Source organism: Magnolia sinica, chromosome 14 (genome assembly GCF_029962835.1).
Source record: "Magnolia sinica isolate HGM2019 chromosome 14, MsV1, whole genome shotgun sequence".
In the NCBI taxonomy this organism is placed as follows: Eukaryota; Viridiplantae; Streptophyta; class Magnoliopsida; order Magnoliales; family Magnoliaceae; genus Magnolia; species Magnolia sinica.
Genome location: NC_080586.1, coordinates 79,638,824 through 79,651,383, shown reverse-complemented (window position 1 = coordinate 79,651,383; position 12,560 = coordinate 79,638,824). Strand labels below are relative to the sequence as shown.

The window sequence follows — 12,560 nt, the reverse complement described above, 5'->3', positions numbered from 1 at the left end:
CTTTTCCGATAGTTGTCCCACGAGGAAGAAAGTGCTCGACCACAACAAGCCCTCGCCTGCGTTAGTGTATCTATTAAGATCACTGTCCCAGGAAGCATGTGGCCCAAGATTTACTGACGAGCTTGATTTGAGCCTACTTGATCAATGGCCTTGAAGTCCTACAAGACTTGCATTGTCAAGAGCTACAATAGATCGTAGGTACTGCTTCGTTGATATGCAGCGTAGGAGCTACACTCCAGTCATAGTCGACCACCATTTTAAAAATGTGGCGACGGAATGGATTAGGTGAGACTGGAAACGGACTGGCTACTCCCCCTGACATCAGCCCCTTGGCTGATGGTCAGTGCTCTGTGGGCCCCACCATGATGTATGTGTTTCATCCATTCCGTTCATCCATTTTTACAGATCATTTTATGGCTCATCCAAAAAGAAAAGAGAAGATATAAATCTCAGGTGGACCACACCACATGAAAACAATAGTGATTGGATATCCACCATTAAAATCCTCCTAAGGCCCACTGTACTGTTATTTGACATCCAATATGTTGGTTAGGTCATACAGGCCCAGATCAAGGGAAGAAACTAAAATCAGCTTGATCCAAAACTTTTATGGTCCCGAAATGTTTTTTAATGGTCGACACTCATTCAACACTGTTGCTTTTAATGTGGTCCACTTAAGATTGGTATATACCTCACTTTTGGTCTCATTCCGTAAAATGATCTGTAAAAGCAACGACATGGATGAAATAGATACATCATAGTGGGGTCCACAGAGCACCGACCATCAGCCATTGGCGGGTGTCAGGCCGAGTAGCCAATCCGTTTCCGGTGAGACCGGGGCCTCACCAAGACCGTGCGGCCCTTACCATAGCGCCCACCTTGATGTATCTATTATTATCTATGCTGTCCATCCTTCTTTCGAGTCCATGATCCTAAAAATGAAGTAGATCCAATTATCACGTGGACGGTACCATCGGAAACAGTGGTGATTGACCATAAAGGGTCACAAAATTTTTGGATCTAGCTTATATTTGTTTTTTTACCCTTCATCCAAGCTCATCCAAACCCTACGGAAACATTAATGTACACCGTAAGAAGTTTTTAATAGTAGTGCGTTCAATCAGTACCGTTCCTAGAGAACGGTCCACTTGAAATTTATATCTTCTTCATTTTTGGGATCATGCCCTACAATGATTCGGAAAAACAGATGGATGGCATGGACACAGAATAAATACATCGAGGTGGGCTCCATGGTAAACGCCGCACCGTCTTAGGTGAGGCGGGTCTGATCCAATCCGCTACCGGTGGTGACTCTTCAACCATTTTAAGTGGATGGTTAGGATTGTTTGATCAGCGTTGAGAGAAAATAGTGGTGATTCAGATCTTATAAATTAAGGAGAGCGGAGAGAGAAATCAGCAAAGAAGCAATTTTCCTTTCCTTTCCTTTCCTTTTTCTAGAGCAGAGAGAAGGAATGGAGAGTTGTTATTCTCAGCAGAGGAGCTTTCTTATTTCTCTCTTTCTTTTAAATGTATTAATATATTGGGGAGGATATTGGAAGGTGAGTGGTTGCTTCGATTATGAGAGAAAAGCTCTCACCACCATCCGGAAGTCTCTCAACGATTCCTTCAATCTTCTCTCTTCATGGGATGATGATGCCTCTGACTGCTGCAAATGGAGAGGAATTACCTGCCACAACATAACTGGGTTTGTTCTTAAACTCGACCTCCATTCTACTTACTACAGGCTAGGTGGCAGAATTGATCCAGCTCTGGTTCAACTGAAGCATCTTCAGTTGTTGGACTTGAGTTATAATGCTTTTAATGGCGCACCAATTCCAGATTTCCTGGGTTCAATGAAGGAGTTGAGGCATTTGAACTTGTCAGATGCAGGGTTCAGTGGGAGAATCCCTCATCAGCTTGGAAACCTCACTAAACTCATTTCCCTGAAGCTTTCTTCACGTTCTTTGAGTGCCAAAAACTACTTTGGTGGTTGGCAAGCCTGCGTTCTCTCAAGTACCTCGACATGTCTTATGTGAACCTTTCCATGGCAAGCCATGATTGGGTGAACGTAATGAACATGTCTCCTTCCCTTGTTGAGTTGTACCTATGGAAATGTCGTCTTTCATATATTTCTCCAACTCTTCCTTCTGTTAATTTCACACATCTCCGTGTCCTTGATCTCCGTTTTAACGACTTCAACTCTACCATTCCAAACTGGATAGCTAATATTGGTAGCCTGGTGTCTTTAAGTCTCTCACTCAACAAGTTTCATGGTCAGATACCTTATCAAATTACACAACTTCATAACTTGGAAGAGTTGTGGTTGGGATCAACTGATGATAACCTGAGGGTTGATTTGTCAGAGTTCCTTGAAGGCAGCTGGAGGAAGCTGAAGATACTTTATCTATCTTTCAGTCAGCTGCATGGAGGAATCCCCAACTCTATTGGGAATATTACCTCACTGGTGGATCTTTATTTATCATTTGGCGAGAATATAACAGGTAGCATTCCAAGAGCCATAACTAAGCTTATCAATTTAGAGTGCCTGTTTTTGTATGGATACAAAATGCATGCAGCAATTCCTGATTGGTTACATGAGCTCAAAAATCTTAAACGCCTTACTCTCATTGATTGCATGCTGACAGGCCCAATCCCTGCAGCTCGTCTTGGAGGATTGTCTTCCTTAGAAGAACTAGATCTCTCATGGAATCAGTTGAATGGGAATATACCTGCAGCTCTTGGAGGATTGTCTTCCTTACAAAGGTTAATTCTCAGTGGGAATCAGTTCAATGGGACAATCCCAACAACTTTAGGACAACTTTCTAACTTGTCTTTGCTTGACCTCTCTTCCAACTCCTCGACAGGAAAGGTGTCTGAAAGTGTTTTTGAAAACCTCAAGCAGTTAACGTCCTTGGATTTGTCTTACAATTCTTTGGTTTTTGATACACACTCTGATTGGGCCCCTCCATTTCAGCTCTCCCTTATTTACTTAGGATCATGTCATTTAGGTCCTCAATTTCCTCTCTGGCTACGAACACAAAAATTAGTACATGCGTTGGATCTCTCTAATACAGCCATCTCTGGCATCATCCCTACCTGGTTTTGGGATTTAACACCCCAACTTTCTGTGCTGGGCCTTTCAAATAACCAGATTTTTGGCCAATTGCCTAACCCTTTAATAATGCTGCCTCAAGCCTACGTTGTTCTGAGTTCGAATAATTTCAGTGGTCCTATACCCTGCATATTGAATGGAGCCAGAGTACTTGATCTCTCCAACAATCAATTTTCTGGTCCAATCCCACCAAATTGTGTCGAAGGAATGAATTCCTTGACTGTCCTTGACCTTTCCCAAAACAATATAGGTGGTATCATTCCATTCGATTTGGGTAATTACATAGCACTTGAGGCACTTGATTTGAGCAAGAACAGGTTATTGGGAGGAATACCCACATCTTTGGGTCTATTACATCAACTCCAAACAATGCACCTAGACGGCAATAACCTATCGGGAGAAGTCACTTCATCTTTGAAGAAATGTACTAGTCTGGAGACTCTCGACCTTGGACACAACAATTTCTCAGGTCCTATTCCCACTTGGATTGGCGAAAGCTTTCCATCTTTAAGAATTCTGAGTTTACCATCAAATATGTTTACTGGCAACATCCCACCGCAACTATTTAACATAACTTCTCTTCAGGTCCTTGATGTGGCACAAAATTGCTTATCTGGTTCAATTCCCCAAAGTTTTGAAAATCTCATGGCCATGAAGAATGAGCAGAAGATAAACCAGGTTCTTTCGTATGGAGGGTTGGGATCTTCGTATTACAAGGAAAACTTGCTTGTGTCAGTGAAGGGGCAAATGCTTGAATACACAAGAACAGTTTCGTTGGTTACATGCATGAACCTTTCAAGAAATAACTTATCTGGAGAGATCCCCGAAGGACTCACAGGACTTTTGAGATTGCCTGTTTTAAACTTATCTGGAAATCATTTAACCGGAAAGATTTCAGACAAGATTGGTAAATTGGCATTGCTAGAGTCTCTTGATTTCTCTGAAAATCAGCTTTCGAGTTCAATTCCTCTGAGCATGTCAAATTTAACTTTTCTAAGTCACTTGAACTTGTCGTATAACAACTCTTCGGGAAGAATTCCAATGGGAAATCAACTCCAGACACTTGAAGATCCATCTATTTATATCGGCAACAATAAACTCTGTGGACCTCCTCTTACAGAAAAGTGTGGCAGTGATGAGATGTCTCAAGGTCAAATGCCTGTCAGTGGTGATGTAGAAAAAGATGAGGAAGAGTATGAAATCCGTTGGTTTTACGCTGCGCTGGTACCAGGATTTGCAGTTGGATTTTGGGCATTCTGTGGTATTTTAATGCTCAAAAAGTCTTGGAGAATTGCCTATTACCGCTTCTTTGATCAGATGAAAGATAGACTTTTTAGTTATTGTAGATTTACAGGATGTTAGATTGAAAAAGTCCGATGGACATCCAGATCATGTGTAATGAATAATGTTGTAATGCAGATCTCTTCACAGTTGCTTTTTTAGTACTTTTAATTAAGAGTTGTAATAGAAAGCTTAATGTACGAAATAATTTAAGTATTAATAAATTTATAGGTGATGTGTTCTTAATTTTCTGTAAAAAATAATAATAATAATAATAAATATTCTGACTTTATCCGTACCAACTGCTCCAATTATCAATTGGGCCACACCTATAAGAGAAACTAACACTGATTGCCTGCAAAAGCCTTTTGCAGGAGGAAGCGTACTAGCTGCAGCCCTAGTGATGCAGGACAATTAACCACTTGCTCTAAAAGCTCGAACTGTTAGAGTATGGCGAATTAATCCCTTTATCTCATAGCCCAGGCCCCACATCGCATGAGTTAGGACCTCGGCCGAACCCCCTACGTGGGCCCCAAATCACATGGGCCGTCCACCATGATTGTGTCCCTGCATCTCACGGGCTACCCCACTCAAGCCTGGTGTGAAATGCACATTAATCACCCCCGGTGAGGAGTCTCGAACACGAAACCTCCTCCGTAGGCCGCACCCACCCCGAGTGTGCCCCTGCATCCCACAAGTGACCCCACTTGAGCCCGGTGTGAAAATGCCCCTGCATTACCTGGCCTCACCTAAGACAGTGTGGCCCATAGTGTGGAGCCCACCTTGATGTATGTATGTATTCTACACCCACATTGTCCGTCTATATTTCACTAGATCGTTTTAGGGCAGGAGAACAAAAACGAAGCATATCCAAATCTCATGTGGGCCATACTATAGGAAACAATAGTGATTGAACGCCCCACCATAAAAAAACTTCCTAGGGGTAATGTTTTTGTAATGTTTATTTGCCATCTAACCTATTGATAAGGTCATAAAAACCTAAATGAAAGGGAAAATAAATAAATACCAACTTATTCAAAACTTTTTCTAGCCCACAAGAGGTTTTTAATGGTCAATTGCCACTGTTTACTATGGTATTGTCTACCTAACATTTGGATGTCTCATTTTTAGGATCTCCCTAAAACGAGGCAAAATGTGGATGTAGAATATATAAATTAAGATGGGCCCCATGGTCAGGCTAATTTATGGTTAGCATTTCGAATGAGAATTTTTCTCAATCCGGAATGAATTCCTTCAATCCGGATGCACCTTAGGCCTAGTTACATCATGGCCCATGTAAGACCGGGTCTAGATTTGATGGACTGTGTCCGCTGCCATTCGGGCTTCTTTTGGTCCATTTGGGTCAAGAAATGGGTTCGCGACCCGCTCGATCTACATCAAAGAATGAATTTGAAGAGGAAATGATATCAACAATACCAACACAAGACGTGTGTGATGTGTAAGTCAATCATTTAAAATAGTTTGTGCGAAAAAACTCAAGTGACCCAAAAATGAGCCTACTAACTTCACAGTTCTAACTAAAACCCAAGGCATGCGTGAAACCAAAACTATCAATTTTAAGACATTTTCTCCATCATCCAAATGCAATTTTCTGCACGTTTTGTGGGACCACATTTAAAAGATTAATATAAAGTGTGAATAAATCAAGTGAGTAAAAATAAAAAATAAAAAATCAAGGTTAGCAAATTTTATAACCAATGAATAAGGGCTCGAGCAAAGTCCATGGAGAGGACAACAGGCACATAGGATGCATGAAGCAATCTATGCTGGCCCCACTTAAAGACTTTTGAGAGAATCCCATCCACTTCGTTCATTAGACTGACCTGAGTAGGGGGAAGGCACCCCCCAAAAGACAGGCAATTCCACAAATTTAGAAGGTTTAATTTGAGTTAATGTTTGCTAAGTGTAGGTCGGGAATGGTCCACACTAGCTGTGGGGCCACCATGTAGCATGTTGCATATCATATGTAAATCCATTGGGTTCTTTAGGTGGGAACCCTTCATATGAACCATACGTACGGTGGAAGATCAGCTCCCATATAGTATTTTTAGGGTTCATTTGGTTAAGGGGTTGTTCGATTTATTTTTATTTTTTTAATTCCCAATAAATACCATGTAAATGAGTAATAATTACTTCCTCGGGTATTTACAGCAATTTTCCTGATACTTGATTTGATGGTTTACTTTTTTGACACAAAAATTGTGAAAGCCGCAAATTATTTTTGGTTCCCACCATGATGCATGTCCTTATCCACACCGTTCATCCATTATGCCAGCTGAATTTATGTCATGAACCAAAAAATGTGGCATATCCAAATCTCAAGTGGACCACCCCACATGAAAAAAGAAAATTGAACATTTACCATAAAAAAACTTCTTGGGGCCACTGTTTCTTTTGGTGTGGGCCACTTGAGTGTTGGATCTACCTAATTTTTTGGCTCTTGCCTAAAGATGTTTTGGGAAAAAATATGGACGGAACAGATGTATCTTATGCATCACCGTGGAGTCCAAAATTTTAAACTTAATCTTTTGAACCGGTTTCAAGGTAGAAATTCCATTTATCATCTAATTTAGATTTTATATATATATATATATATATATATATATATATATATATATAATTAAAAGATTTCAAATGAGTATTGGCTACACCAATGAGAACTGTGTAAAATTGCTTCTAAGATAATATAAGTTCATGTGTTTGGGCTGGTTATAGTTGATTGATGGGTTTGATGATTGAAAGATACCCATTAGGGTAGTACTATAAACAAATCTAAGGCCAGCATCCCATTCCCATTGTGGGGCAAGGCCTACCTTGATGTATCTATTTTGTGTTCATGCCATCCATCTGTTTTTGCAATCATTTTAGGGTGCGATCCCAAAAATAAAGAAGATTCAAATCCCAAGGGGACCATACTCAGTGGTGATTTAACGTCCTACCATTAATTGTTTGATAAGGTCATGAGCCTAGATGAAGGGGAAAAAAAAAAACAATTATCATCTTGATCCAAAGCTTATGTAGCCTAGTAATGGTCAATCACCACTATTTCCTATGGTATGGTTTAACTGATAATTGGATCTGTTTTGTGTTGTGCCCTATTTATAACTATTCTCGAACAATCAAATATGGATGAACAAGTGTTATAGCAAGAGAAAAATATATCATGTTAAAGATTTTCGAGGATACTCAGAATGTTTTTTACGAAATCACAATTGTCAACATGATAAGATAGAGAGCAGTTGAAAGGTATTCAAAAACAAACCAAGCAGCTAGGAGGCGTACATAAGTAGAATGAGCAACTAAGAGGTGTCCAAAAATGAAACGAGCGGTTGAGAGGCTTCCAGAAACGGAATGAGCGGCCGATAGGCGTACGAAAGCAGAACGAGATGCCAAGAGGCGTCTGGAAACGAAACGAGCGGCCGAGAAGCGTATGAAAGTGGAACGAGCGGCCGAGAGGCGTATGAAAGCAGAACGAACGTCTAAGAAATGTACCGAAGCAGAATAAACGTACATAAGCAGAACAAACAGCTAAAAGGTATTAAAAAAATGGAACAAAGCTTATCCGAGGGAAGAGAAAAAGTAAAAAAGAAAAAATGTAGCAAAAAAAATGATTTAGAGAAATGCTTTTTGAATACCGTAATTGCTGGAATAATGATATAAATATCTAGAAGAATAAACTATGCAATAGAATTTTAAAATAAGCAAAAGAAACCATCAAACCAAGAGCGTGAATTTTGAACCCCCTGGATTCAAAATTCTCTTGTTGTGTTAGGCACTTGGATTCAGAATTCCCTCTAATCCAAAAATAACTATGCATAGTATAATTACATGGTTTGAATTTAATTATTAAATCAACTTTGATATCTCTAATTAATATAAGTATGTAATATTTGACACAATGGTTATAATAGGCCCATTAAAATATATACTTTGCTTGAAAATAATGAAATTTTAAGTCTTGGATAGGCTACAAGCACAAGATCACATCCAAGTCTCTAACTAACGATTTTTAACTATTGATTTACATAAACAATGTTTGGATGGCGTAGATCATTGTATTAAAGTAATTACAGTGGTACAATTGATAATATGATTGTTTTGGGACATCATCAATGGTCCATGTGTCGGAGTAGAGTAATAGCTTAAGGACATACATGTTACACATGCAACCCTTGGAAGGATTTTAGATGTAATCCAAGCTTTCACCTTGGATTTCAATCCCCTCTTTGAGGAGATTTGAAACCATTTGAAATCCACTATTACTTTATGGTGCCAAACATATAAGGGATTTGAAATCTCCTCAAATCCTCCAAAATTTATAGTGCCAAACGACCTTTTAAGTGTCACACCAATCAAACAAAATCTATCAATTTACTTCATCTCAAGTTAGTTATTATAGAAGTATTGATAATCTAAGAGCGGTAATTCTTAGTTGTAATTTAATTTTACATTCATATGTTAGATTTGCCTGTTATCCAATATCCCGTGGTAGAGAAATATATTCTTGTGATTGCTTTGGCAACCAATTGTTATTTAATTGATCGCGCCGGCTAAAAAGTACTTTCATACTAAGGGCATAAAGCAGCCCATTTTTGGGCAGAAGAACTTACTGCTGGCCACAAGTGGCTGAGTAAGTAACTAATCTTCTCCTAATCCAGTTATATATGCATATGCTTACTTGGGTTCAAAGTTGTTTAGTTTGGATCACGAGGCTGCATCCATTCTGGCAAGCCCGTGCATTCACACACGTAACAGACAACAAACGGAAGAAAGAGTGCCAACACTTTGTTTTTTGAATCATGCGCTAAGATGTACTTTAAAAAAAAAAAAAAAAAATTTTTTTTAAACACACCCCCACACACTCACGCTAGTAGAATTTCACCACCTATGGGTACTCGAACCCTTGACCGGGTGTTGAAGCTCCCAGGAGTCTACCACCCGAGCAAGAGATGCACTAAGATGTACTTAAAATGACATGAAAAAAAAAGAAGAAAAAAGATGAACGACTAGGATATAGAATAGATAAATCAAGGTGGGCCCCTCGGTAAGCGCCACAGCGTTTTGGGTGTAACACGCTCCCGAATTTTACATTTGAACCGTGTCGGCCCCACAGGGCCTCGGTACGTAAAACCGGCGAGGATTTCCGTGTATGTTCCGACTGCCTGCGCATCAATCATCGTTCTCCACTAGAGCATCAAATTACTCCGCGAAATAGCTTCGTATCGTTGGAGAGGGAGAGGCTGAAAGCCAGCGTCTGAGCAAGAAAGAAAATGGAGAAGCTGAAATCTCTTGTTCCCATCCATTTGAAGCAGACAATCTCCGGTGCAACTCCGGACGATCTCCCTCGCACGTGCTCCTCACTTCTCGACTTCTTCCTCTCTTCTCCTCGTTTCCACCAGGTAATTCAAAATCCGTCCTCCCTTCCATTCTCCAATCTTCCAAAATTGCTTTCTTTTCCCTTCATTTAGTTTTTGTTTGACCTTTTCCTTTTCCTCATCTTCTTAGATTGTCGGAGAAGTAACGGACCGAGAGATGGGGCTATGTCGTAAGAACGCAGCGTCTGCTTTGGATTGGAAGCGGAAAGGGAATGAATGCTTTTCGAGAGGAGATTTCATCAATGCTTTGAGATTCTACAGTCAGGTTTGCGATTTTTTTGTAAAAATCTTTTTATATGGGATTATTTTTATTTTATTTTATTTATTCAAATTGTGATTTTTTTTTTTTTTTCGAAAGATAAGCAATTTATTAGGCAGAGCCAAAGACAGAAAACAAACAAAACGAAATGAAAAAAAAAAAAAAGGAAAAAAAAAAAAAGAAAGAAAGAAAGAAAGAGAAAGAAAAAAGAAAAAGTAAAATAAAATGCAACAAAACCAGCCCACAATTAATGAATTACCAAGCAAAAATCACAAAACCACACCATTCAAATGATTGTAACCATCCAGTCAACAGCCAAAAAATTGCTAGAAAATGGATGAGAAAGGTTGTTTATGGAAATAATAGTTCAAATCAAGAATTCCAAACATCTACTTGGAGGGACAACAGTTGATTGCTTATGGTTGTAAACAACCCCTTTTGATTATATGCTTCTAAACATATCAATTATCATCCATAGATTAGAAAACCAATGGCTACAAGAAAGAAGGCCAAGTTTCAGATCCACGCCGTCCATCAGTTTTGCCAGCTCATTTTAGGGCTCGGGTCCAAAAATGACGCAAATCCAAATCTTAGGTGGGCCACACCACAAGAAACAACGGTGATTAAATGGCCACCAATAAAATTTCTTGTGGGCCACGAAAGTTTTGGATCAAGCTGATATTTATGTTTTCCCTTCATCCAAATATGTGTGACCTTATCAACAGGTTGGATGGCAAATAAACATTATGGTGGGCCCCATGAATTTTTTAATGGTGGACATTCAATCACTACTGTTTCCTATGGTGTGACTCACCTGATATTTGGATCTACTTCATGTTTGGGCCCAAGCCCTAAAATGAGCTGGCAAAACTGATGGGCGATGTGGATATACCAAAAAAATATATTAAGGTGGGCCCCATTGTCATGGCCTCACCGAATTGGTCGATTCAAACAAAATAAAAAAGATAAAAAACTCGTAACCCTAGCAGCATGAGAGGTAGAGAGGTGAAGGGAGGGAGGCACACAACTACCCTAATTGGAGAGAGAGAGAGAGAGAGAGAGAGAGAGAGAGAGAGAGAGAGAGAGAGAGAGAGCTAACTGGAGCTTCTTCAATGGCTGGAGATTTGCTAGTCACTTATAGGGAACTAACTTCTCACCCCTAGCCCCTGGAAGTTTTCTAGCAATTTTGCTTGTTGATTTACAGGTGAACTTCCTCCCCCAAACACCAATAGTAAGTCACTTCCCACTAACCCAACTTACAAACATCCAAACAGGCCCTAAATAACAACAAGACTTGGATGAACCTCGGCTGGGGAAACACTTAAATTACGGAAACAACAATTGTTTCTTTCAACCCAAATCGCCTAGAGGACAACTAAGAAGATGATTCCCCACTTTTTCTTTTTCTTCTTTTTCTTTTTTGCTGAGAAACCCCTAGACTCCCGCATGCCACGAATAGAAGAGTCCATCGATGGAGGAAGATATCATCCATAAGATTTCCACCTAGGGAGGGCCTGAGAATTGATGTCTGACACAAAAGGACAATGAAGAAAAAGGTGTCAATCGATTCAGCTTCTTGGAAGCACATCAGACACACATTGGGTAGGATTGTGCCCCTTTTCTGGCGATTATTGATAGTTAGGGACTCGACTCTTTCCAACCAACCATGTGAAGGCCACTACTTTTGGGGGGGAGGCATAGGACCAAGCAGCACACAAGTGACAACAACTAATAGACGAAGCAGGCTTCGAGAGGGTATGTAGAGGGACCGCACCGAGAAGATACCTAAGCAAGTGAGGCTCCATGCTAGAGAATCTTCCATTCCTGGAAAGGGCACATATCCCTACAAGTGAGAAGGCTAATCAGATCTCGAAATTCAGAGTAAAAAAGATTCCTTCTAAACGGAAGAAGCCAAACTCCTGCCACGCCTTGGCTAGAAAAACAATTTGCCATAGAAATGTCTGCAATTGAATAGAGGGCAGCAAGGGCCGAAAAGGAAGATCTGAGGGAGGAACCACCACACAAGATATCCTCCCAAAATATGATTCTCTCCTTATCTCCCAACACAAAGTCCAGGCATTCAAAAACTTTTGGGGCTGCCTTGGCAAGTAAAGGGAGGAGACTTCGTCAACAAACCAATTGGGCCAAACCATATTTAGCGGTAATAAGCGACCTCCATAAGCTAGATCCCTCTATCCTAAATCGCTGGGCCTATTTACACAAAAGAGTCCGATTTATCTCATCCAGACGCTTGATGCCCGCTCCTCCTTCTGAATTGGGATAGCAAACTTCCTTCCAATTTAAAAGTGGAAATTTTCTAGAGGATCCCCCTTGCCATGGGAAATCTCTCTGGAGCTTATCAATCCGAAGAAGAAACGATTTTGTGCAATGAAAAAGGGACATAGAATAAAGAGGCAGATCCAAAAGAAAAGCCTTGATCAAAGTGATTCTGCCTCTAGGAAAGAGGATTTTGCGTTTCCATGGGGATAGCTTCCTCTCCATGCGTTCAATA

The 12,560-nt window shown here is 40.1% G+C and overlaps 2 protein-coding genes across 14 annotated transcripts in view; both read left to right on the top strand.

Annotated features, from left to right (window-relative positions):
• Positions 1 to 1,472: 1,472 nt before the first annotated feature.
• LOC131225044 (receptor-like protein EIX2) lies at positions 1,473 to 4,474 on the top strand. Its single transcript, XM_058220469.1, has 2 exons — positions 1,473 to 1,896; positions 1,950 to 4,474. Exons 1-2 carry the CDS (start codon positions 1,473 to 1,475, stop codon positions 4,472 to 4,474), a joined length of 2,949 nt encoding a protein of 982 aa, XP_058076452.1.
• A 5,103-nt stretch (positions 4,475 to 9,577) lies between these two features.
• LOC131224678 (uncharacterized) overlaps positions 9,578 to 12,560 on the top strand; it is a 38,503-nt gene continuing 35,520 nt past the window's right edge. For 4 of the 13 annotated variants that reach the window (XR_009161119.1, XR_009161118.1, XM_058219966.1 and 1 more), the window contains exons 1-2: positions 9,578 to 9,813; positions 9,920 to 10,054. Coding sequence is in view for 10 of the 13 variants with exons in the window: in XM_058219966.1 (XP_058075949.1) it covers positions 9,685 to 9,813; positions 9,920 to 10,054 (264 nt within the window). In the remaining 3 variants the exon portion in view is untranslated. The remainder of the gene's footprint in view (positions 9,814 to 9,919; positions 10,055 to 12,560) is intronic. The other 9 variants (XR_009161117.1, XM_058219969.1, XM_058219962.1 and 6 more) reach the window with 3 other exon arrangements.